Raw genomic sequence first — 27,991 nt, forward strand, 5'->3', positions numbered from 1 at the left:
TACTTAATTATTACATACAATACAGAATTTTAATCGATTTGTTTTTCTTGTTTTAGATGGCATAGATCCAAATTTTGATCCAATTTAAGTAATTTTAAAATTTCTTTTTTCTCTGTGTTAGTTGAGGACTTTATTTGGAGATAATGATTATTGTTCGTGAAAGGTCTATTGTTATCCTGTTATGTGCTGTTCTAGTCTATATTGTTTTATAATGCTTTACTCTTATTCATTATTATTGTTTTATAGTGTTGTATGTCTACGTCTGTTTTATTTGTTTAGAATGCATTTAATTTGTATATTTATATCTTCTATTTATACTGTTTCTTGCTATTGTTAATGAAGCTGTTGTTCCTTGTTTATGGTTACCAACTGGCTCCATATTTTTAGGACAGGCTGATTCGGTCCTTGTTTTACCCCACTGCATGCAGGGACTTGTAGTTCGATTGTCTCTATTGATTTCTCTAAGTAAAGCAAGGCAACAAGTCCATGCAGGCAGTAGAATTAAACCGGGATTAGGTCAGCCTATCTTGAAAATCTGGAGCCAGTTGGCAATCTTGTCTTCGCTTAGAGCATCTTTGATGATCAAGCAAGTTATAAATCCTATTAAATAAATCAATAATATCCCTAGAGATCTAACTCCCTGGATGAGAACTATGGCTGGTCAACCAATAGCCATCTCTTTTTATAAGAGATGGTGATGCTTGTATTGTTGTTCTAAGCAGGCGGGCATAATCATTTCATGTAAAGAAGCGTTCACCACCTGTTTCACTGGTTCCAACTAGCCCTCCTTTGCTATTTTCAAAGGCCAGGATAGGCAAGGGTCGAGGGAGCAGGTGGTGGGCTTCAGAGTCCGTTTAATGACATTCACATCACTTCATTTCAATAAGACTTTAGTAAAAATGTACAGGTAGAACTATACATCTTAAGCTCTCACTGTGATGGGGTTAGAACATCCATATCAGAATGAATAGTTGTAAGCGCTGTCCAATTTGTAATAATCCAGATCTGACATATTGGAGGTTTCAAAACATCAGCTAAATTGCTATCCAGGATTCTTCAGAACATCAATCTATTCTCATTTCTGAGATATAGCCTGAATAAGCAAATATTGTGCTCTCTTATTTAGAAACTCTCATTAGTCTGTGGTTTCCAAAAATTGTTACAATCTGTCTCTAAATTCAATTTTTAGTGAAAATGATTGAGAACCCAGTAGCTGCTCAGTTACAGGGTTTCTTAGATAATAAAAAATTCAGGCTTAAGACCAGGCTATAGTTCAGAATTATGATATCTGGAGAGAATTAGTCAAAGACAACGATTCACTACTAGTTTTATTAAAAGACAGCCTGGGGGCTTGTCCAGAACTGAATGACATAATGCTGGTTTCCACCTTGGGCCCACCCCACCAATTCTCTCGGGAAGGGGAGAGGTGGATACGTGCAGGTTAGGGAGCTATTAGGGGTGGCTGGTGGGTCTTCGTGCCTAATTTGAACCACTTAGAGGGTCTAGCCCTGCTGGTTGGTTCTCTGGGCTCAGGAACCAAGGTAAGAACATAAGAACAAAAGAAATTGCCATGCTGGGTCAGACCAAGGGTCCATCAAGCCCAGCATCCTGTTTCCAACAGAGGCCAAAACCAGGCCACAAGAACCTGGCAATTACCCAAACACTAAGAGGATCCCATGCTACTGATGCAATTAATAGCATTGGCTATTCCTTAAGTAAATTTGATTAATAGCCGTTAATGGACTTCTCCTCCAAGAACTTATCCAAACCTTTTTTGAACCCAGCTACACTAACTGCACTAACCACATCCTCTGGCAACAAATTCCAGAGCTTTATTGTGTGTTGAGTGAAAAAGAATTTTCTCCAATTAGTCTTAAATGTGCTACTTGCTAACTTCATGGAGTGCCCCCTAGTCTTTCTATTATCTGAAAGTGTAAATAACCAATTCACATCTACTCGTTCAAGACCTCTCATGATCTTAAAGACCTCTATCATATCCCCCCTCAGCCTTCTCTTCTCCAAGCTGAACAGCCCTATAAATGTAGTTATAAATGTAGCCGTCCCGGGCCACTTCCCCCACTTTTTGTGCTCCGGAGGATTTTGTTCCCTCCCACTCTTCTGCTTTACCTGTTATCTGTTTTACTCTTTGTGTTTTGCTGCTGTGATATTTGGCAGGGTCATTTTTGTTGCAGCTTATGGGGTGTGATTTACCCAAGGTTCTGGGCCTTTGAGTCATGAGAATGGTTCTTTTCTGCATAGTTAAGGACGGGGAGGAGGGTTCCTGATTGACTGGGTTCAGTCATCCTAGGAGTGGGTTTCTTGTTAGGTGTGAGAGGTGCCCTGTTGAAATGTGATGCTTATGCCTACAGGTTGTGTGACTTGGAGGTAAGCTATTCTGCTGGGGCATGGTGGATAGCCTACCAGGGCAGATGGTTTGGGGGGGTAGAGTTTTAAATAATGTTGATGCTGGTTTTTTTCCCCTCGGGTATAGCATATTTAATTAAGCTGTGGCCTTGACCTAAAATAGTTGTCTGTTAACTTTGTGATCTGGTAGCATTTATGGTTGTTGGAGAGGATGGGTGCAGAGTAAGACTGATGGTCCGGGATAGTGGTGTTATTAGACCTAATGGCTACCTTTGATATGATCGATCATGAGATGGTGCTTAATCAGTTAGAAGAGGTTAGTATTGGGGGAATAGTGCTCAAAAGGTTTGAATCCTTTCTGACTGAGATATTCTACAGTAAGCATAGGAAATTGTTCATTTTTTCCCTGGCAGCTAAACTGCAGGATTTTCCAAGGTTCCATTTTATCCTCAATTTTATTTAATATTTCTTTAAAACCACTGGGGAATTTATTCTAAAGTTTTGATATTAAATAATGTATTCATGCTAACAAATTGCAGTTGCAGATTCCCATAAGCCCAACAGGTTAAATATTTGTCTAAACATAGTGATGGAATGGAAACATTTAAATAAGTTTAAACTAAATCCTCCCAAGACAGAAGTCCTCATCTTCTTCTTTATGTTTCTCTTCCATTCTTAGAAGGACTGCTGCTTTGAAAAATCTTGGCCTTTCATATCTCAAGGAGCAACTTTTGAGTAAAGATGTGCCAGAGAAAAAAATGTCATTTCATTTCAAAATTAATTTTGTAGGGACCCCAATTCATTTCTTTAGTTTCAAAACAAAAAGAAATTAATTTTTTCTTTGATTCCTTTTTCATTTGCCTTTAAAGTTAATAGAGGAAACATTATAGAATAATATTGGTCTCCAGACCCGGGGCTTTCTAATCAATTGTCTTAGAATTTGTGCAAAAGGGAGAAAGAACTCCAAACTACCTAGTGCTTGGAAAGTGGCACCAAAAGTGGCATGACTAGTCTAAGGCTCTGTAAAGGGCAACAGGGCACTAGCTTTGGTAGAAATTCTCCAAATCACTCTAAAAGGAGCAAAAAAGTAGCAAAAGTGGGAAGAACACCCCAAGGCTCCAAAAGAGGGCACCAGCAACAGTGACATGAACCCTAGATGGTATCTCGGGTCGTAACCTGGCACCAAAAGTGGTATCAGCTTTCTAAGGAACCATGAAAGGAGAATGAAGCAGAAAAGGTGGCAGAACCCCACATGGGGCCAAGCAGCACAAAGAGTGGCTTCAAGACATCAAAACAACATGAGAGGTGCAAAACAGCCCCCCAGACTGGCAAGAACAACTCAAGGTCTGGGGTACAAAAGCAAGGCAAAGTGGTAAAAAAAGAACTCTAAGGTGTAAGGTCTGGGCATGGAAGCAAAGCTGAGTAGCACACAGACTCTCAAGGTGCTGGATGGAATTTTGATTTTCTTGTGAAATGGGCTTTCCAATTGAAACTGGTATCACATTTAGAACATGTAAATAGTTTCACAAATGAGGATTAGATAGATTTTATAGTAAGTTGTGAGGGTTGTGTTTTTTTAGAAAATGTTTCCTATATTCTATAGCTAAAATCTGGCTGTTCCATTTCCTGAATTTGTGGTTTTGCATGAAATCTTTCTTGCTATTATTATATTTAGTTTGGTATTCATAAAAGAAATATTTCAGTTTGGTATTCATGAAATAAAACCCTGGAGAAGGACCATTGCTGGTTGAGAAGACCAAAGATTATGGAGGGTAGAGAATGTATGGGAAGAACTAGGGAAACTGAAGGTAGACAAGGCCATGGGGCCAGATGAGATACATCCCAGGATACGGAGGGAGCTCAAAGATGTGTTGGCAGGTCCGCTGAAAGACCTAGAAATGTGAGTGATACCATGTGACTGTAGAAGAGCTGTGGTGGTCCTGCTTCACAAGAGTCATAGCAGAGGCGAGGCCCAGGCTGGATAGCCTCAGCTCAGTGATGGGGAAATTAATGGAGACACTATTGAAGGAAAGGATTGTGAACTATCTACAATTCAGTGGGTTGCTAGTCTGAGCAGCATGGATTCACCATGGAAAGGTCTTGTCATACAAATATAATTGATTTTTAAAATTGGGTGACTAGGGAATTGGATTGAGGAAGATTGCTAAATGTGATTTACTTTTGATATGGTCCCACATAGGAGTATTGTGACTAAAATGAGAAGCTTGGGACTCAGTGCCAAGGTGGTGGAGTAGACTACAAACTGGTTGACTGACAGGAGACAGTGTGTAATGGTAAATGGAACAACTCTGAATAGAGAACCATATTAAGTGGAGTGCCACAGGGATCGGTTTTGAGACCGGTTCTGTTCAATATCTTTGTGAGTGACATTATGGAAGGGATAGAAGGTAAAGTTTGTCTATTTGTGGATGATACTAACCTCTGCAACAGAATGGACATGCGTGAAGGAATGAGAAAAGTGATTTAAGAAAGCTTGAAGAGTGGTCAAAGACTTGGCAGCTGGGATTCAATGCCAAGAAGTGCAGAATCATACATCTGGGGGGCAGTAATCTGAAAAAGCTGTATGTGATAGGGGGCTGAAAGATTAATGTGCACAGACTGGGAGAGAGATCTTGGAGTGATAGTGTCTGATAATATGAAGGCGGTGAAGCAATATATTCAAGGTGATAGCTAAAGCCAGAAGAATGCTGGGGTGCATGGAGAGAAGAATAACCAGTAAGAAAAAAGAGGCGATGATGCCCTTATACAGGTCCTCACCTGGAGTACTGTGTTCAGTTCTGGCGACTGTATCTGAAAAAGGATAGAGATGGGACAGAGGTGATCAAGAGAAGGGCAACAAATGGTGTGGGGTCTGTACCGGAAGACTTATGAGGAGAGGTTGAAGGATCTACATATGTACACCCTGGAAGAGAGGAGCTGCAGGGGAAATATGATACAGAACTTCAAATACCTGAATGGTTTTAATGATGCATGTTCCTCAAATTTTTTCCAGAGGAAAGAAAACAGTAGAACTAGGCAGGGGGGGGGGGGGGGGGGAGGGAAAGGGGCAAGGATGACTTAGAACCATCTGAAAATATTTCATCATGAAGAGAGGGTAGTGGATGCCTGGAATGCCCTTCTGGAAGAGGTGGTGAAGACAAAAGCAGTAAACAAAATCAAAAAGGCATAGTATAAACACTGTGGATTCCTAAAGGCTAGAGTTGGAAATTAAGAAATGGGTACATGGTGATTAAACAGCATGGAGCGGCAGCTGCAATCTCTAACAGAAGGCATGGGGATTACTACCCTTAACCAATTAGCTCACATGATTTTGATGCATGGGGATTACTACCCTTAACCAATTAGCTCACATGATTTTGATGCATGGGGATTACTACCCTTAACAAATTAGCATACGTGATTTTGATGCAACTGCAGCATCTCTCTCTGCTTCAAGGTAGGGGGAGGGAGAGAAAAGGGGAATTGGATTCAGATGACAACCAATGCTGGGCCCTGACTTTTATGGTCTAGGATACTGATACGTAGACATTATGGAAAAAGTGCAGGATTGCTTCTATGGCCAAGTCCAAAAGCAAAGCACGTTCAAGCAACAGCATTGTATGAATTATCAGGAAGACTGTTCACTCTGTAAAAATGTTTCTAGCAGTAATGTTGTTCTGGGTTTGATAGTTGCTTGGTTTTGATTTTTAATATTACTACCCTTAACATAAGGCTAGGCGGTAACTTGCATGGAGCAGCAGTTACTACCATAAGATGCTTGCTGGGCATTCTGGATGGACCATTTAGTCTTTTTCTGCCATCATACTATGTTACTATGTATGTGTTTCTCTTGAGCATCATTTGATTTGTGCCTGCATTTCTTCCATCTGAATGAATGTTTTTTTGGTCAAACCACCCCAGTATAATCAACCATCCAGCAGGTTAGGAGAACAAAGCTGAGATTATGGAGGGGTTGGAGAAAAGAAAGAACTATAGAAGAGATGCCATGCCGAATTATTTATTTATTTATTTATTTATTTATTTATTTATATGTTTTTATATACTGAAGTTTAGCATTGGCCTTCGGGACCATATTAGTGAAACCAGTGTCTTTTTTTACGTTTTCAAATTTTTGTTCTGGAGATAAAACACCTCAGTATCATAAACCAAGAAAAAATCAAATGTGGGAAGAATACCCCAAAGCTCCAAAAAGGGGCACCAGAAACAGTGACATGAAACTTTCATAGCATCTCGAGTAGCAACCTGGCACCAAAAGTGACATTAATATCATGAGGCACAATAAAGGGGGAATGAAGCAGAAAAGGTGACAGAAAAACACAAAAGTAGACATGAAGGGGCCAAGCAGTAGAAAGAAAGATTTTAAGACACCAAAACAACATGAGAAGTGCAAAGCAGCCCTGCAAACAGGCAAGAACAACTCAAGGTTTAAGGTCTAGGGTACGACAACAAGGCACAGTTGCAAAGAGAATTCTGACGTATGATCTGGGCACAAGCATCTCAAGTTGCTGGGTAGAATTTTGATTTTCTTGTGAAATGGGATTTCCAAATGAAACTGATATCACATTTAGAACATGTAAATAGTTTCACAAATGAGTGTAGATAGGTTTTATAGTAAATTGTGAGTTGTGGGGTTTTTTTGGAAAATGTTTCCTATATTCTGTAGCTCACCTATGGCTGTTCCATTTCCTGATTTTGTGGATTTTGCATGAGTTTTCTCTGCATGACCAATATTTTAATACACTCAGAAAATGGAAATGGTTACTCTAATGAGTGTGGTTAGGTTTTATAGTAAGTTGTGAGGGGTATTTTTAGAACCTTTTCCCCATATTCTGCATGTGAACTTTGACTGTTCCATTCCATTATTTTCAGGTTTTGCATGAGTTCTCTTTGTCTGACTGATACTTTTAACACACTCAGAACATGTAAATGGTCTATTTCTTCTGTGTTTTCTATTCTGCCTGATTTCTCTCTTAAGATCGATGGCTTTTATGGACAAACCACCCCAGTATAATCAACAAATAAACATGGTGGGAGAACCAGGCTGGGATCAATTCAGAGAGGATAAACAAACATTGGAACCGTAAAATAGGAGAGGAGACATTTTTTTTCTATTTTTCACTTTATTTTTCTGGGGAAAAGCAAATACGCTAATACAAAAAAGAAGAAAATGATAGCAAAGAACATGGCGGCACCAAAACTCCCATACTTATATATATTAAGCAGGCATAGTAGTTAGTTAGTTAGTTAATTTATTTATATACAATCTGAAATACAATCTTGATGGCTTACAATAAAATCAAAATTTACAGATATATAAAATCTATTTATACATAAAAGCTAAAAGGATCACAAAATCATGGAAAAAAACCCAATTACCATATCTCAATTTTCCAGATTTCTTTGAACTGTTTAGATCCACTGTTAATCTGTTAGTGACCGAAAATGCAATGCCATATAACCAAGTTTTTAAGCCTTTTAAAAAAAGTTTAGTATTTGGTTCTGTCTTCAATTCTACTGGCATGGTGTTCCATAGGTTTGGTCCTGCTACTGAAATAGATCTGTCCCTGACTTCTACAGATTCCTTCCGTCCAGGGCGCACATTTGAGCGAAGTCTATTTCAGTAGCAGGACCAAATGTTTGGAACACCATGCCAGTAGAATTGAGGACAGAACCAAACCTTTGGAACACCATGCCAGTAGAATTGAGGACAGAACCAAACCTTTGGAACACCATGCCAGTAGAATTGAGGACAGAACCAAATACTAAACTTTTTTAAAAAGGCTTAAAAACTTGGTTATTTGGCATTGCATTTTCGGTCACTAACAGATTAACAGTGGATCTAAATAGTTCAAAGGAATCAGGAAAATTAAGATAATTGTTTTTTTTTTTTTTCATGATTTTGTGATCCTTTGTAAATATTGGAGGGTTGGAATGATATGTTCGGATTTCATGATGCCCATCAATATTCTTGCTTCACATTCTGTAGGATTTGAAATGGCCGAATTGTAGTATATGGTAAACCAAGTAAATGAGAATTACTGTAATCAAGTTCACTGAAAATCAATGTTTGTAGTACTGTCCTAAATTCATTGTAGGATAAGAGTAGTTTTAATCATTTTAGTATATTTAGTTTAAAGTAGTCATTCTTTATTTTTAGATTCATGTGTTTTTTCATTGAGAGTTTGCTATCCAATATTATGCCCAAGTCATGCCCATGTTCAAAAAGTTCTATTTTTGTATGTTCATTTAATTGTGCAATTGGAACAGGGGATAGGGATGCAATTTTCCTATTTAGAAGAATGATTTCTGTTTTTCTGGGTTCAAGAATAGTTTCATCTGTCTAAGCAATTGTATTACGGATGAAAAATAAATTTCTAATAGTTTTAGAGAGTGTTCGATGGATACATCAATTGGAACAAGAAATGGAATGTTATCGGCATAAATAAAATGTTTAGGGCCGGATTTTAAAAAGGTTACGCGTGCAGGGCCTATTTTAAAAAGGCCCGGCGACACGCGTAAAGCCCCGGGATGCATGTAAGTCCCGGGGCTTCACTAAAGGGGCAGTCCAGGGGCGGGGCATGGGTGGGGCATGGGCGGGGCCAGAGGCCTGCAACACAGTGGCTATTGCCACTGTGTTGAGGGATCGCGTGCCAGCAGCCTGCCGGCGCGTGCAACTTGTGCCTGGCCAGAGGCAGGCGCAAAAGGTAAAATAAAAATCTTGGGGGGAGGGGTTAGAGTAGGGCTAGGGGGAGGAAAGGTTTGGGGAAGGGGTGGGAAGGTCAGGTTAAGGGGGAGGGAACGGGGGAAGGCAGCGCTGCTCGGCGCGCACAAGGTGCAAAATTGTACACCCCCTTGCACACACCTTGATTTTATAACGTCCGCGTGCCTGAGCACGCAAGTTATAAAATCGGGTGTACATGTGCACGCGCTGGGTAGTGCGCTCACATGTACGCCCGCACGCACCTTTTTAAAATCTACCCCTTAATGCCCATTCCTGATAAAAGATGACAAAGTGGTCACATATATATATATTAAATAGCATTGCAGATAATGCTGACCCTTGTGCTAATCCTGTTTCTAATTGAAACATATCTGTTGGCTTTCTAGCCAACATGAACGGTTGGCTAGAAAGGAAGTGAACCATTTTAGAACATTCCCTCCTATACCTAATTCTTTTAATCTTTCTATCATGATGTTATGATCTATTAGGCAGAACACCAAAACCTCTGTGTTGTTATAAGGAGCATGGCAGGCAGAACAGTCAGGTCACTGTGGTGGTATAAGGGGCATGGCAAGTAGGCATGTGAGAGCAACTTGCATGGTCCCTATAGTAGTATAAGGGATATGGCAAATAGACATATGCTAGCAAGTCCCCTATGGTAGAATTAAGTGTATAGCAGCTAGACATCAGGCAGCAAGGCCCCTATGCTAGTATTAAGAGTACGGCAGGTAGACATCAGACAGCAAGTCCCCTATACTGGTAATAATGGTAAGGAAGCTGAGCATCAGGCAGCAAGTTCCCTATGCTGCCACTAGGAGTATAGCAGGCCAGGTAGATATCAGATAGAATGTCCTGTATAGTGATACTGGGGTATTGCAAGTAGGCATGTGCCAGTAAGTCCCCTATAGTGAAATTAGAGGCATGGCAGTTAGGCATGTGCCAGTAAGTCCTCAATGGTGGAATTCAAGGCATGGCAGATAGACATGTGCCAGCAAGTCCCCTATGATGGAATTAGGGGCATGTCAGGTTAGTATGTTCTCTAAAGACCCCCATGTGGTATTAAGGATTTGGCAGCTAGACATGAGGCAAAAACCCCTATTGTGGTACTGGGGTATAGCAGGTAGGCATCAAGCAGCAAGTCCCCCAAAGTGGTATTAGAAGTAGGACAGCTACACATGAGGCAGCAAGTACCCTATGGTGGTACTGGGGATATGGCAGCTGGGCTTCAAGCAGAAGACATGACAACGATTACAGAAGGAATGCATATTTTGCACAGCACATATCAGACATGCTCAGTGTTCAAGGTCAATGTCCCTTGATCCACAGAGCAATGATAAGTTGGTTTAGAAAAATGCTTCACTGTGATACATTGTCTCCTTCACAACATGTCCTGCCAAGGTTTAACAAGGCACACATGACTCACTGGGCTCATGTCGGTTTACATAGTTTAGTGGGCAGTCTTTAACGACATGTCCTAAAATCACTCAATAGAGTAAAATAACAATAAATAAAATAAAAATAAAATAGTAAACTAAAAATACAATCACCCTATAAAAACATATAAAATTATATCCTAATCATTCTAAAATAACAAAATACATAAAATTCACTCAAAATCAGACTAAAATAGGGTTAAAATAGATATTTTACATGTGTACATGTTGCTGGGGAAGTCACTGAAAGGAATCATACTGTGCTATTGAAAGCCTGTACAAACAGCCATGTTTTTACCTGCTTCTTAAAAGACTGGATATCCTCCTCTAACCTTAACTCAAGTGGAAGAGTATTCCAGAGTTTCGGCCCAGCTATAGAAAGGGCCCTCTCTCTAACTGCATTAAGATGTGCTGACTTAGGCGATGGAACTGAAAGAAGTGCTTTACCCAGGGACCTAAGATTTCGTGAGGGTGTATGAATATGAAGCGTTGCGTTTAGCCATTCATTATTGTTGCCATAAATAGTTTTATGTATCAATGTCAGACATTTATATTTAATTTGAAAATGAATGGGAAGCCAATAGTTAATTTGTTAAATTCCTAACTGATTGTATTGCACCTGTCGGAAAAAGGTAAACAGTAGAGTACCTCAGGGATCTGTACTTGGACCGGTGCTTTTTAATATATTTATAAATGATCTGGAAAGGGGTACGATGAGTGAGGTGATCAGATTTGCCGATGACACAACATTATGCAGACTAATTAAATCTCAAGTGGATTGTGATAAACTGCAGGAGGACCTTGTGAGGCTGGAAGATTTGGCGTTCAAAAGGCAGATGAAATTTAATGAAGATAAGTGCAAGGTGATGCATATAGGGAAAAATAACCTTTGCAATAGTTACACAATGTTAGGCTCCATATTAGGAATTGCTACCCAGGAAAGAAATTTAGGCATCATAATGGATAATACATTGAAATCATTGGCTCAAAGTGCTGTGGAGGTCCAAAAAGCAAACAATGTTAGGAATTATTAGGAAGGGAATAAAGGTTGATAAAACGATGGATGTCATAATGCCTCTGTATCACTCCATGGTGAGACTACACCTTGAATACTATGCGCAATTCTGGTCACCGCATCTAAAAAAAGATATAGTTGTGATGGAGAAATACAGAGAAGGGTGACCAAAATGATAAAGGGGATGGAACAGCTCCCCTATGAGGAAAGGCTGAAGAAGTTAGGGCTGTTCAGCTTGGAGAAGAGACAGCTGAGGGGGGGGGGGGGGGGGGGGGGGGGGGGGATATGATAGAGGTCTACAAAATGATAAAAGGATTTGAACAGGTAAATGTAAATCGGTTATTTACTCTCTCAGACAATCAAAGGACTAGGGGGCCCTCCATGAAATTAGCAAGTAGCTCACTTAAAACAAATCAAAGAAAATTATTTTTTGCACGCGTTAAGGCGCTTTCGCATGCGAAAAGCACCATAATGCATGGTGCGATGCTAATTTGGAAAAGGGGGAGGAGTTTGGAGCAGGATTTCTGTCCAAGTTTGCGAAGCCATATCACACAGTTTTAAAGCTGTGTGTGATATGGCTAGATCACAAAGTGCATTGAGAGAGAGAGAGAGAGAGAGAGAGAGAGAACCTAGCTATAAGGCCCTTATAGTAGTTAGGTATTTATACCTCTATATGAGCCCAAGAAGCAAAGCGGAAGCCAATCAATATTGCTGGACAGCGAAGAAACAAAAATGATCGGTGTAACATCGTGAGAACTACATTTAAATGTCCTCGTTAGTATAACTTGCATTTCTTTATTACATGTATGCTGCAGTTTCCTGCTGGTACTCACCATAATTGTTTGAATATGGGAGATCTCCTGTTTCTGTCATCTGAAAGAAGGCATTATACAATTTGGAAACGCGACCATTTGTATCGGACATTGCTTTCGAGTAGCATTGTATGCACATATTTGGAAACACATCTCTGAAATTTACTGCATGGACATTATTAAGTTTCCTGCCAGTACTCACCATAAATGTTTGAATACGGGAGATCTCCTGTTTCTGTCATCTGATAGAAAGCATTATACAATTTGGAATCGCGGCCATTTGTATCGGACATTGCTTTCGAGTAGCATTGTATGCACTCACAGCGTTAGGTTCAAGATACTTGGTTAATAACATATAGCACATTTCTGGAAACACATCTTTGACATTTACTGCACGGATATCATTAAGTTTCCTGCCGGTACTCACCATAAATGTTTGAATACGGGAGATCTCCTGTTTCTGTCATCTGAAAGAAGGCATTATACAATTTGGAAACGCGGCCATTTGTATCGGACATTGCTTTCGAGTAGCATTGTATGTGCTATACATCTGAAAGAAGGCATTATACAATTTGGAAACGCGGCCATTTGTATCGGACATTGCTTTCGAGTAGCATTGTATGTGCTATATGTTATATAATAACATATAGCAAATTTCTGGAAACACATCTTTGACATTTACTGCATGGACATCATTAAGAATCGTTTCCAATATTTCACAGTGAAGGAATCTAATCAAAAGAATCCATCTGCACAGTAGCCCCTGAGGCAGCTCTTACGAGAGCCGAAACTCAGCCAGAGTCGGGCAAGTTCAAATAAAGAATCCCTTGTTACACCGATCATTTTAATTTCTTTGCTACCTCTATATGATGCCCACCTAGTAACTTGAGGTGAGGTTTAGGTAGTAGTGTAGGAGTTAGGGGCCACTTTGACATGCAGAGTGAGACGTACGAACAGAACAGTACACTCTTGTGAAGATTTGATGTCCTTCGGAGTGAGGAAACTCACCCAAAGATGAGATTTGTGCAATGTTCTCTCAACCTAGCTTGATGGACTCTCTCTCTCTCTCTCCCAGTGGTTGTAGGTAGGAATTGTGGCACTTGCTGCAAAGTGCGAAAAAGTCATCACACTCTGTGGAAATACCTATGTGAAGCACTAAGATAGCACACTTTGCGATAAATAGACTATTACCATAAAACACGCCCCTCTTCCTATCACATGCGAAAGTTTGATGAATCCTGGCCTTGGTTTGTTCATTCACACTTTTATTTCATTTTCAGGGCTTTTATTTATTTATTTTACTTTTTGGGTTTTTTTCATTTTCAGGAAATAATGCACATGCTATTTGCAAATAGTGTGTACTATTTGCTGAAAAAAAAAAAGCTACAATTTTGGTGGGTTTTTCCCCTCATTTTTGATTGGTTTAAAACAAAAAGAAATCTGGCTCATTGGTCCTGTTTTACCCATCCATTTCAAAATTTCCCTATTGTACTCTTTTTGGTTAGTTATGCTGTAATCCACCTTGTTCTTACTTATGGAAAGGTGGACTATAAATCTGAAAAAAAAATACACAAAGCTTTGGTTTTATCTTTAAGATGTCCCTCAGAGACCTTTATTGATATGCCCTTTTTATCTGTAGTCCTCTTCTACAGCTTAACAACCCAATCTAACCCTCTATTAAACATAAACATCGCTGGAGATCTTGGCTACAGAACAATGAGCATGGTTTTTGCAAGGCATAAGGTGGTGCGGATTTTTGATTTCTGCTCTTGTTCATGTGGCATTGAAAAATGGTAGCTTCCATGTGCATCTTTTAAGCCTGTCATAGCAACCTGCTGCCACAGCAGTATTATGGTGATGAAGCTGAAGAAACCTACTACACTAATATGTTCAAACTCTTTCCCATGCCATCTGGTCATGCCCTCCCAGCCACACAGCAAAAAGAACCAGAGATATGACAATGTCGGTGAGAGAAAGTCAGCCAAATAGATTATAAAGTCTTTCTCATGCCATCAAATTACATTCATGTTAAATAGCTTTTAAGGGCTTTTTTTTTTTAACATGTTTTAATTAAGTTATTAACTTGAACCTCCTGGCTTGTATAATTCATAAGCACTTCTCATCACCTTGTAAAATTCTGCCTCCAAACTATATTTTTTTTATCTGCTCAGCTTAGTCCTTCTAAGAGTTCTGCAAGAAAACATTGCAAACCTTATGTTTAAAATAGAATCCTAATTACACATAACTGCAGCTGTATTGATGCTGAAAGATAATATGTCCCTAAGGATAGTTTCAGCCTGTAAAGTTTTCATTGTATGCAAAAAAATGTGCAGAAAACTTAAGGGTGTTATTTTTTTTTTAATGTTAGCCACAAATTGCAATATGACTGATTATCTTCTGAACAAGACAGCTTTGTCAAGCTTAATTCAATAGTTAATTAAATTTAAGATGTAATAAAAAGATTAGCATCTGGTACAGTGCACCAAATACTTCAGTTCATATTCCACATTTCTTTAGCTTTGTGCAGTAAGTAATTACTCTTCAGCATCAAAGCTGATAGAAGTTTAGGCATGGAAGCCTGTTTTAATCTGTTATGGTTATTTTATTCAAGGTATTGTGATGGGGAATAAACAAATAGGGGCGGATTTTCATACTCCGCGAATAGGCCTACTTTTGTTTGCGCTCCAGGCGCAAACAAAAGTACGCTGGATTTTAGTAGATACGTGCGGAGCCGCGCGTATCTGCTAAAAACCTGGATCGGCGCGCGCAAGGCTATCGATTTTGTATAGCTGGCGCGAGCCGAGCCGCGCAGCCTACCCCCGTTCCCTCCGAGGCCACTCCGAAATCGGAGCGGCCTCGGAGGGAACTTCCTTTTGCCCTCCCCTCACCTTCCCCTCCCTTCCCCTACCTAACCCACCCACCCGGCCCTGTCTAAGCCCCCACCTTACCTTTGTCGGGGGATTTACGCCTCCCAGAGGGAGGCGTAAATCCCCGCGCGCCAGCGGGCCTCTTGCGCGCCGGGCCGTGACCTGGGGGCGGGTACGGAGGGCGCGGCCACGCCCCCGGACCGCCCCGGGCCGTAGCCACGCCCCCGTACCCGCCCCCAAAACGCTGCCGACACGCCCTGAAAACGCCGCGACGACCGGGACCGCCCCCCGACACGCCCCCCTCGGAGAACCCAGGGACTTACGCGAGTCCTGGGGCTCTGCGCGCGCCGGTAGGCCTATGTAAAATAGGCTTACCGGCACGCAGGGCCCTGCTCGCCTAAATCCGCCCGGTTTTGGGCGGATTTAGGCGAGCAGGGCTCTGAAAATCCGCCCCATAGGATCTCGGCTATGTTCAGGGATGATTATTCCTCTCTCTACATTGTAGTTATCTATTCTATTTGTTCCATCATTATTGTTATTGTTCTATTGTTACCTGTTTTATTGTTCAACTGTTCTATGTAAAGCCCACTACTCTTTTTGGGCATTTAAAAGTTGTGTGTAAACCGGATTGATTTGTAGTTCCTACAAGAACTTCGGTCTATAAAAATTAAAAATAAAGAAATAAAATAAATAAATAAATAAATGCGTGACTTGGGCTACTAAATTTACTACTTCTCAGTAATGTTAACACCATGTACCCTGCCAGTGCTATATAAAACTAAAATGATACTAGTGGAAAAGCCCATTGAAATTATTGGTGGGGTGGGGAGTGGAGAGGCAGGGGGTTGGGGGTGAGAGGAAGGAAGAAAGAAAGTAAAGCAATGAAAAATGATGATGATACTGACACTTTGTGGGAGCTGCTGGTACTGCAGCTTTTGATTAGACTGACATACAGATAGCTTGAAGTGACTGTGGGTATTGCACAGTGCACACACATACACACACACACACACACACACATGTCCCAACAGTACACAAGAAAATCATGTCTCCATATTGAATTTGATACCAATCTGGAAAAACGTTTCTGTGTTGTACATCTACAATCCAAGGGTTTTCCAGTGATGCATGATGTATTGAAATTGGATAAGAAATGTAGGAGGAGTTCGCTGGAAGGACAGGCAGAGATGAGCAAGGATACATGATTAATAACAGAGAACTGCTATTTGGTTATGGTCTGATTTTAAAAAATGCATTTTTTTTTTAACAGCAGTATGATTGGACCATACATGCATTCATTGATTAACAATTCTAGAACAAAGGCTAAAAGCTGAAAAGCAGGATATTAAATGAATACAATTTGCCCCAAAAATTTATCAAGTAACTATTAGGAAAACTGATTTGATGTACTGCTCTTGCTACTGCCAGGCAGTTGCAGATAACATTTTGCTGTACTTGTCTATTTTGACAGACTTATTATTCTTCTTTACTGGATCTGCATAAAGAACGGGGGCACTTACAGGATTGTGACTCCCAGTACTCTTTTACAAAGTTTCCACAGAGGACCACAAAACAACAACTATAACAGCTCCAATTTTCTGTTACTTCTGCAGGAGCACCAGCCTGCAATGTAAAGCTGGTGCACGGTTACCTGCTGAGCACCTGCAGTTATGCCGTATGGAAAGGCAGCCAGTTTGAAACACCTTCACGGAATGCAGAGTGACAGGTGGCAGTTTAGTTTAATCAATTTGTTATACCGCTATTCAGTCATCAATCATGGCTGTTAACAATAAAATGAAATCATCTACACATTAAAATAAATGATAACAATCAATAAAACTTAAATGCAAAAAGATAGGAGGGTGCACTGGTGTTGCAAGGCGTATACAGGCACGAGGACTTCTGTTCAGAAAAAGGCTATATAGAAGGTGGGTTTAGGTTGAGGGAAACGTTGACGTGTTTGGTCATAGCCAAGTAAAGTTTTAGATGTTAGATGGACTTACAAATGGTGCCTGCAGAAATAATCAGCCAGCGACATAGTTTTTGCACAGAGGTTTGAGGAGGTGGGAAAAAAAAAAAGAGAGAGTTTTATGTCTCTGGCATAGAGAGGGGTAGCTGAAGTCGCAGGAAAAGATAAGGTTTCCCCGGGAGAATCTATAGAGAGAAAAGAAGAGGGAACGCCACTGCCAACTCCCGAAAGCTGGGAAAAGAAGATAAAGCTCACAAGGGAGACAAAGAGTAGTTAGAGAAGGAGAGAACCAGGCCACGGCAGACGTGCCGATGTGTAGTGTGGCGGATTATGCCGTGGTTACTGTTGGTGATAGTAAGAGGGGAGAGAAAGCAGTCTCTCTTCTCCATCTACAAAGTTACTGAATGGCCCGGAGAAATATCAGTCCAGCCAGCAGTGGGCAACTTGCAACACTGAACATTTACTTATTTATTTAGGATTTCAACTTAAATTTCCATAAAAATACCCAAGGCAAGGAATCATATCAATTACAAAAAAAAAATAAAAATTGCACGAGCACTGCAACCCCTTCAGTTTCAGAATTCTTTCAAATCTTAAATCCTCTTCAGACCAAGGGGGCCTGAATTACTAAGCTTTATTCCCATAGACACATAATGGGGGGGGGGGGAACAAAAAAAGCCTTAGTGACTGTGGCCCCAATGTTTATGATTCACTTCTGGGTCACTGCGCGTTCAGCTCCGCCTATGTGCCTCCCCGGGGGGGGGGGGGGGAGCCTTAGTGACTGTGACCCCAATGTTTATGATTCACTTCTGGGTCGCCGCGCGTACAGCCCCGCCCATGTGCCTCCCCGGGGGGGGGGGGGGGAGCCTTAGTGACTGTGACCCCAATGTTTATGATTCACTTCTGGGTCGCTGCGCGTACAGCCCCGCCCATGTGCCTCCCCGGGGGGGGGGGGAAGCTTTAGTGACTGTGACCCCAATGTTTATGATTCACTTCTGGGTCACCATGTGTACAGCCCCGCCCATGTGCCTCCCGGGGGGGGGGGGGGAGCCTTAGTGACTGTGACCCCAATGTTTATGATTCACTTCTGGGTCGCCGCGCGTACAGCCCCGCCCATGTGCCTTCCCTGGGGGGGGGAGCCTTAGTGACTGTGACCCCAATGTTTATGATTCACTTCTGGGTCGCCGCGCGTACAGCCCCGCCCATGTGCCTCCCCGGGGGGGGGGGGGGGAGCCTTAGTGACTGTGACCCCAATGTTTATGATTCACTTCTGGGTCGCCGCGCGTACAGCCCCGCCCATGTGCCTCCCCGGGGGGGGGGGGGGAGCCTTAGTGACTGTGACCCCAATGTTTATGATTCACTTCTGGGTCGCCGTGCGTACAGCCCCGCCCATGTGCCTCCCCGGGGGGGGGGGGGAGCCTTAGTGACTGTGACCCCAATGTTTATGATTCACTTCTGGGTCACCGCGCGTACAGCCCCGCCCATGTGCCTCCCCAGGGGGGGGGGGCCTTAGTGACTGTGACCCCAATGTTTATGATTCACTTCTGGGTCGCCGCGCGTACAGCCCCGCCCATGTGCCTCCCCGGGGGGGGGAGCCTTAGTGACTGTGACCCCAATGTTTATGATTCACTTCTGGGTCGCCGCGCGTACAGCCCCGCCCATGTGCCTCCCCGGGGGGGGGGGGGGAGCCTTAGTGACTGTGACCCCAATGTTTATGATTCACTTCTGGGTCGCCGTGCGTACAGCCCCGCCCATGTGCCTCCCCGGGGGGGGGGGAAGCTTTAGTGACTGTGACCCCAATGTTTATGATTCACTTCTGGGTCACCATGTGTACAGCCCCGCCCATGTGCCTCCCCGGTGGGGGGGAGAAGCCTTAGTGACTGTGACCCCAATGTCTATGATTCACTTCTGGGTCGCCGCGTGTACAGCCCCACCCATATGCCTCCCCGGGGGGGGGGGAGCCTTAGTGACTGTGGCCCCAATGTCTATGATTTACTTCTGGGTCGCGGCGTGTACAGCCCCACCCATGTGCCTCCCCGGAGGGGGGGGGGAGCCTTAGTGACTGTGACCCCAATGTCTATGATTCACTTCTGGGTCACCGCGCGTACAGCCCTGCCCATGTGCCTCCCGGGGGGGGGGGGGGAAGCCTTAGTGACTGTGGCCCCAATGTCTATGATTCACTTCTGGGTCGCCGCGTGTACAGCCCCGCCCATGTGCCTCCCCGGGGGGGGGGGGAGCCTTAGTGACTGTGACCCCAATGTCTATGATTCACTTCTGGGTCGCCGCGCGTACAGCCCCGCCCATGTGCCTCCCCGGGGGGGGGAGCCTTAGTGACTGTGACCCCAATGTCTATGATTCACTTCTGGGTCACCGCGCGTACAGCCCCGCCCATGTGCCTCCCCGGGGGGGGGAGCCTTAGTGACTGTGACCCCAATGTCTATGATTCACTTCTGGGTCACCGCGCGTACAGCCCCGCCCATGTGCCTCCCCGGGGGGGGAGCCTTAGTGACTGTGACCCCAATGTCTATGATTCACTTCTGGGTCGCCGCGCGTACAGCCCTGCCCATGTGCCTCCCCAGAAAAGGGGGGGGGGGGGTCTCACTGAATGCACATTTAATTCATTATGAATTTCAGAAGCAGGAGGAATGGAAATGACTGTAGTATTGCCTAAACAAACAAACCAACCAACCAACCAAAGAAAGTAGCATTCCAGTAAGCAGGAGCACAGCCTCTGCACAGTTTAGCAAACTTTTTGCCACTGCAGAAGGCAGCTTTCCCGCACTCTTACCTGACAAGCCGCCTACGTCCATCTTTTTCAGGTTCTTCGCCTCTAGGATGACGACAGTCAGCTTGCCAGCAGTGGGCACGTAGCGGAGGGAAAAGCAGATGTCACCCAACTTCTCTTGCTAGGAAAGCAAGCAAGGACGTCAGTAAAAAATGTGTTACCTTAACTTTCCTGCCAGAGCAGTAAATACACTTTAGGCAAGTGGGTTTTGCAAGCCCAACACCCCAGGCCATTTATAACCCCCCCCCCTCCACCCCGTTTTTGTATTTTAGATTTCTGGAAAGGTTCCTTTCAAATAAATTAAAGCCAGAAAGCTGGTGAGGCCCGAGTGGCAGCGGTTTATATGAAAAGGGTGTCCTCATTCTCCTTCCTTTACCACTGAGGAACTCTGGGAGCTGGGAGTCTGAAAACCTCAGATACACTCAGGTACCTCGGAGGTGTAAACGTGCAAGGGGCAGGTGTCTTCCAGAGCACAGGCAGTTCCAGGACAAGGGGGTGGACACACGATGGGAATTTGCACAGACTTTCAGGTGGCCCTCCATACGGCTGATTTATTTTTTAACCGGTGTGGCAGACACCTGCCCCCCTCCCACCCCCGGTCTTCCTTCTCCTTGCGATCATTCTGAAATCTTAAATCAGACGCAAACAGTTTAATTTGAAACCTTTGCTATTTGAACCTTGCTGACCCTGTCCTGCTCAGAAAGTTAATGACTGCATGCGATGGAGGCACAGTGATGGATGTAAGGGAATCGTACGAACTCCAGAACAGAAATACTCAGGTGGAGCCGTAAACCCTTCCTGCCAGTCCTGGGGCTCGTTGCTGAATCCTACATTGCCTAGAGTCAAAGCCTCTGAATTACCACACTGAATACAGGTCGCCGCTGTGTACTGCTGCCTACAACCACAAGCACTATAGAAATAACAATAATAAGTAGTATTATTATCAAGGCATATAAGGAGTACATGTTTTTTTTACTTATTGACTTTTACTGCCAGATTTACTTCAAGGGTAGCTTCTGTACTCTCCCAGTCCTCATTTAACGGGCCGATACAGTAAAAACGCGGGAGAGCAGGCAAGCGCCCGCTCTCCCAGCTGCGCACAGGCCACTCTCCTGCGCGCGCGATACAGTATTTTAATTTATTTTAATTAGGGCCGGCGGTAAAAAGAGGCGCTAGGGACACTAGCGCGTCCCTAGCGCCTCTTTTTTGACAGAAGCGGCGGCTGTCAGCGCGTTTGACAAGCGAAGCTCAATTTTGCCGGCGTCGGTTCTCAAGCCCGCTGACAGCCACGGGTTCGGAAACCGGACGCTGGCAAAATTGAGCGTCTGGTTTTCGACCCGCAAGCTGCGGGCTGATTTCAAATTTTTTTTTTGTATTTTTTTGTATTTTTTTTTAACTTTCGGGACCTCCATGATATTAATTCGGAGGGTGCATAGAAAAGCAGTTTTTACTGCTTTTCTGTGCACTTTCCCGGTGCCCGGAGAAATTAGCGCCCTCCTTTGTGTAAGCGCTAATTTCTGAAAGTAAAATGTGCAGCTTGGCTGCACATTTTACTTTCTGTATCGCGCGGGAATAACTAATAGGGCCATCAACATGCATTTGCATGTTTTGGGCGCTATTAGGTTCGGGGGGGTTGGACGCGCTATTATCCCTTACTGAATAAGGGGTAAAGCTCGCGCATCCAATCGTGGGTTAACAGTGTGCTCCGCCGGAGCGCACTGTACTGTATCGGCCCGTTAGTAACTAACAACTGCTTTCTTTTCAATTACGAAAAAGAACTGATGAGCTATACCTTTCAGGAAGCAAGAACATCAAGTCAAAAGAGAAAAACCCATTGGGTATGAAGAAAAAAGTTTTAACCAGAAACAAAAATAGATGCAGACTAAATCGTAAGAAATAACCGATCAAACACACTATTTAAATTCTGCAAAACATTTCTGGAAAAGTGTCAGCAAGCCTGACGGTATGTCATGCAAAATGCTAAGACCGCCCGGATCAATCGATCGTTCACCTTCAAAGGTAATATTATTTAGATTTTTTGAAAAGCCTATGAAAATGAGGCAACAGTCCAAAGTGTTAGTATATGATGAATATATATTGTGTTTGGATCGGTTATTTTTTTGTGATTTAGTTCCCATCTATTTTTGATTTTGGTTGTAATATTTGGGGGTCTGCGGACTCTTTTTTTAGTTTTTCATTGAAAAAAGGTTTAATCCATATTGTCCAAACACACTAAGGTTAATTTTAAAACCAGCGCGCAGGCACACATGTATGCACGTATGCCAGCTCGCGGAAAATGACGCAGCCATTCTTATAACATACGCACGTATATGTGCGTACAATTTTATAATGGATGCACACATGTGTGTGCAAATACTGCCTCTAGCAATTGGCCATTTTCCCAGTTCACCCAGGAAAGAAATAGGATTTCCTAACCCTCCTAGTTAAACAGCCTTCTTTTTACCCTGTTAACCCCAATCCTTAAAACACCACTGGCTAGCCTAGATTTTTTTTATTTTACTACTTACACACCATCCTTAGCAGAAGTATAGTTACGCGGTAGGGGACCCCAGCGTGTGCTTGTCTGTGTAAGCATTTACACGCTGGAATCATTAAAAAAATCCAGGAATGCCCATGCCCCACCCAGACCATGGCCCCGAACCACCCCTTTTTTGGCAAAATGTATTTGTGCACCTAGCGGGAGATGCACGCGTACTTGTGTGACTTTTAAAATCCTCACTGCGTGTGCTGGCCCAAGATACTCATGTATCTCCTGGTTTTGGTGCATGCAGGGCTTTTAAAATTCACCACCAGTATTACACCTTAGTCAGAGTATTAAGAGGAGTAATACTACACTAGTATTATACTAGAAGGGGTGAATTTTAAAAGCCTGGCGCACGCCAAAACCGAGAGATATGTGCAAAAGTTGGGCCAGCGCAAGCTGCATGGATTTTAAAAGGCGTCCGAGTACGCGCGTATTTCCCACTGTGCGTCCAAAATTGTTTTTCCAAAAAAGGGGCATGTGCATGCGCATGCTCTGGGCAGGGCATTGGCATTGCTGGATTTATGAATGAAACCAGCTCGTAGAAACGCATGCTCACCAGTGTGCACCCGGGTCCCCTACAGCATAACTTTATTTCTGCTATGGATGGCGTGAAAGTAATAAAATGAAAAAATCTAGGCTAGTCAGAGGGATTTTAAGGGTTGGTGCTAACAGGGTAAAAGGTAGGATATTTAACTATGGGAGTTAGAAAGTCCTATCCTTTACCTGGGCGAAATGGGAACAAACTGGGAAAACTGGTAATTGCATTGGCATGAATGTCTACTAAAATTCCCCTTCTTAAGCAGTAGAGGTGGCATTTGTGCGCACATGCATGTGTCCATAAAAATGTGTGCGCATACAGCCTATTTTGTACCATGCGTACATATATGTGTGTATGTTATAAAATGGCCATATTTATTTATTTATTTATTTATTTAACATTTTTATATACCGACAGCCGTTTGCACATCGTATCGGTTTACAAATAACTTGAAAATCGAGTAGGACAGCTGCCGCACAGGCAGAAGCCTTTACAGGGAAGAAAAATAACATGGAGGTATTTAAATTAAAATAACTAGGTGAACGGATAACTGTTTTACAGATGGTAAAAACATAAAAACTGGCAAAATGAAAAAAATACAGAGTATGAATACATTTGGAACAGTAAATGTTCTGAGTACAATATATACAGTGGAAGATTATTGGGCAGTGCTTTAAATGTTAGTTCGTAATGGAGATTTTTTACGGGGGTGAAGATTTTAAGGTAGAGGGGGTGGAAGTTTTCAAGGGGGAGAAGAAAAAGGGGGGAGTTAGGGTTAAGGTGGAGGCTGGCTAAGGGTTAACTATAAAAACAGGAAGGTAAAGGAAAAGGCCATATGTGCGTACATGTGCGCCCGCATGCCAGCATCAAAGTTACCATCTAAGTAGAGTATTAGGAAGAGTCATATCACAATAGTATTATACTATAAGCAGAGTATAAGGAAGAATAATACCATACTAGTATTATACTACAAGCAGATTATTAGGAATAGTAATACCATACTATAAGCAAAGTATTAGGAGGAGTAATACCACACTAGTATTATACTATAAGCAAATCATTAGGAGGAGTCTTGAAAGTTTCTTGACCAATCAGAACTCCCAATTACCAAAGAAGGGGATTGGTTCCACTGAACTTTTATAATCTTTTCCATGTATATTCCTTGTTGCAGAACCGTATTGGTATTGAAGTAAGAAAGGCGACTATGGACACCCCCGATGCAGATATAAATTGAAACACAGAGCAATTGAAACACAGAGCTGGGTCAGGTGTTGCCTCTTGGTTTATGTGGATTGCTGCTAAGTTTTAGGTCAAAAAGGAAAATATATAAAAATAAAAGCTGGACAATTTGGGAGCAATGATTATAGCTTGGAGAATCAGGTGAAATATGAACTATTCATTCCTGATATGCAGGTGCCTTTACTCTATTTTTCTAGTCCAAAATGTTTAAGTTATATTTATTATTCTTCCATTTTAAATGACTGTTAACATTTAAATGTTTCCATTAAATTAGAGTGGATAATCAATCCACATGGTAACAGAGTGGACACCCCAATGCATTGGGAAAGGTTGAGGAATGGTCAAATGGTTGCCAGGTAATATTCAGTGAAAAAAGTGCAGAGTCATATATTTGGGATAGAGACGTCCAAGGCAGCAATACACCGTGTGGGATAAGATACTGATGTGCACCAAGTAGGAGAGAGTGATCGTGTCTACTGTCTCAAGGTAGTAAACTGTGTGGCAAGTCAGTGGCCAATCAGAGGAATGCTAGGATGTATAAGAAAAAGCATAACCAGCAGAATAACTATGGTAATAATGCCTCTGTATAGCTCATTGGTGAGATCTGACCTACAGTATGATGAGGGAGCGCTAGGGAGCGGTCCCGATTCTAGAGAGAGTTGTGTGCCCTTGGACCACGGCACGAATGTGGAGAACTACGTAGAAGCACTGAGGCAGGTGAGACGTGTCCAAGCACAAGGCGGTCAGGCTGAAGACCAAGGACTCTGACCTCTGCCGAACCTGACGCATCAGAAGAGACCCAACAACGCAATGCTGGTCTCTGGGTTATCCCTCCGGCCACTCAATAGCTCTTTCGGACCTGCCGTATGGGAACGGCAAAAGCGTCAGGACGGACAGAGGTCGAGGACAGGTGATGGCACTGGAACAAGATGAAGACTCTAAGGCATGGGCAGACGAGGACACTTGAAGACATGGTCAAATGAGGATACTTGAAGACGCTTGAAGACACAATCAGACGATACTTGGAGACATGGTCGAGCAAAGGTGCTTGGCAACAAGGTCAGGTGAAACATGAGGCAAGAAGGCAAGGCAGAATCACGGTTACATCAAGATTCAGGCTCGGTTACATCAAGGTTCAGGCATGGCTACATCAATGTTAAGGCAAGGTTAAGGCAAGATGAGGACTCTTGATGAATGGAAAGACAACAGTAAGGTAAAACTCAGGATGGAGTGGAATCCGGATAGCACGCTAACTCACTCAGCTGGAAAGGAGGCTTCAGTGGCCAGGATGGCACTCAGGCTATCCACTGACAGCACAATCTGCTGGAGTCTAGGTGAAATTAGAGCCCAAGATATTGGAGGACAAGGCTTCAAAGAGAGGAGCCAGATACAGTGGAAGCCAAAGGCGGAACATCTGAAGACTAGACGGCGAGGTAATCTAGAGACATGGACATTGGCGACATCAAAGACAGGACATCTGAAGGCAGAATCATCTGGGGCATCCAAGACAAGGACATCAGGACCACGGACCCCAAAGGCACTCAATGAAGAGCAACAAGGAGGCACTGGAAGACAGAACATCTGAACATCAGGCCTTCCGGACCTCAGACCTGCCGGGCACTCAATCAAGAGTATCACGAAGGCACCAAAGGACAGGACAGGTAGACATCTACTGGCAAGGGCTACTTCAGAGGAAGGCATCAGAGACAGAGATGTCAGGGGAGACAGGATATCAGGAAACGAGGTCATCTGAAGACGGAGACATCTGGACGAAGATACTAGATGGAGATATTGGTGGACAGTAACACGAGATCCAACGAGAGACCAGGACATGGAACAAAGATGAAGACGAAGGATCAGAAACCACAAATGAAGACAAGGGAATTCCCATGAAGAACAGAATGCCTTGAAGAAGTAGAGGTGAACATAGGAGTCTCCTGGAACGAAGAGCTGGAATGGAGGATCCAGGAGCAGTCCAGCTCCATGACTGACTCCTTGCGAAGGCAAAGAAGAACTGAAGGCTGAGCCCTTTTGTAGGCTGAAGGGAAAACGCCCAGGATGACATCACTAGGAGGAGGCAGGAGAACTGGCCCTTTAAATCCAGAAGCGAGGCGCAGTCGAATACCTAGGAGGTAGGAGACAGGACCCTGGAGAGCGTCATCGTTGCTGCAGATCAGAGCAGGAGCGGCACTAGGCCGTAAAGCGAGGCCCAGCGTCAGAGGCAGTACCCCACTGCAGGAAGGAAGACCGAGGGCAGCTCCCGCTGCATGGCCACCAGGCTGCAAGGAAGGAAAACAGCGGCTCCCAGGCCACAAGGGAGCACCAGTGGTGGCCTAGCCACAAAAAGGAAGGCAGCGGCAGCTCTCTGCCACCACAGCAGGAGAGAGCATCGGGGTCGATTTCCTCCTAGCCATGAGGCTGAAGGGCAGCAGCTCTGGACGTGCAAAGAAAGCATTGGTGGCCTCCCAGCCGCATGAAGGCAAACAGTGGCAATGAGGCAGGCAAACTGGAAGGTGAGAGGCTGCTTGCGGCTAGGCCCACGAGCAGAATCGTAACAGAGTATTGTGTCCAATTCTGGAAGCTATAACTTTGAAAGGATAACAACAGGATGGAGACAGTCCAGAGAAAGCTAACAAAATAGTGTGGGATCTGCACCAAAAGCCACAACAGAGGAGATTGAAGGTCCTAAATATGTAGAGGAGAGAAGTGATGGGAGGATATGCTAGAGAGAGATTCAAATACCTCAAAGGTATAAATGTTGAAGAAGCAAACATTTTTTTGAAGGAAGAATGCTCTAATACAAGAGGTTATACAACTCCTAGGAGGAGTACTAAATGAGAATATTTCTTCACAGAAAGAGTAGTAGGTATGTGAAACAGTCTTTCATTGGGGGCATAAGGATAAAAATTAAAGGAATTGAAAAAAACCCGGGATAAGCACAGAGGATCCTTAGTTTTGCAGAAGTGAAGGGAATGTCAGAGATAAACGGTGGTCTATGGTATTGGACCAACAAAGAGATTGGGCTGGAGAGATGGACTTTACAGTCCTTATCTGCCATCATATTTTATGTTTCCATGTATCCTATCATAAATTAAAGTTAAAGAAATAGTGTCCATTACAATCACTTCACGAAGTTCTGTGGCTTTAAAGCTTGCATGTATTGTACCAAGTAAAGATAAATTCATTTCAACTTTAAGGTGTAAAGAATTGTTTCTGAGGAACTGAAGTGTCTGCTTTCCTCTCTTCCTTTTAATGCAGCAGCACTTGAGTCTGGGGAAGCAAACATACAGACATAAAGAGTAATGGAGGCTGCTTAGAAAATTCCAGTTGACCAGTTTTAGACATAACCAATCTCTCCTCTAAAGTACTCTTCTTATAGTTGATAGCCTAGCTTGATACATACTTTTAAGACTCGGGAAGTTTTCACAGACAAAAAAACACTTTCAGGAAATCTTTTTATCAGCCTGCTTTTTGAATCCTAGCCAATAAGGGTCTGAAGCAGAACAAACTATCGCACAATACCTGATGGCTTAAGCTTACACAAGTCCTAGCCTAGGCCATCTGCAAGGCCAACTTGGGGCTTCAGAACAGTCAAACATGTTGTGCATCCCAGGATCAGGCCCTTTGTGTTGCGGTTCTGGCCGCGAGTACCGCGGCCAGGCCCTTACCTCCGGGCTCCCGG

The 27,991-nt window shown here is 43.2% G+C and overlaps 1 protein-coding gene across 1 annotated transcript in view; it reads right to left on the minus strand.

The window, feature by feature from the left end:
* SYT1 (synaptotagmin 1) overlaps positions 1 to 27,991 on the minus strand; it is a 1,065,451-nt gene that overhangs the window by 105,900 nt on the left and 931,560 nt on the right. Inside the window, exon 10 of the mRNA XM_029597128.1 lies at positions 19,991 to 20,108. Within this exon, the coding sequence (XP_029452988.1) occupies positions 19,991 to 20,108 (118 nt within the window). The remainder of the gene's footprint in view (positions 1 to 19,990; positions 20,109 to 27,991) is intronic.

Source organism: Rhinatrema bivittatum, chromosome 4 (genome assembly GCF_901001135.1).
Source record: "Rhinatrema bivittatum chromosome 4, aRhiBiv1.1, whole genome shotgun sequence".
Lineage (NCBI taxonomy): Eukaryota > Metazoa > Chordata > Amphibia > Gymnophiona > Rhinatrematidae > Rhinatrema > Rhinatrema bivittatum.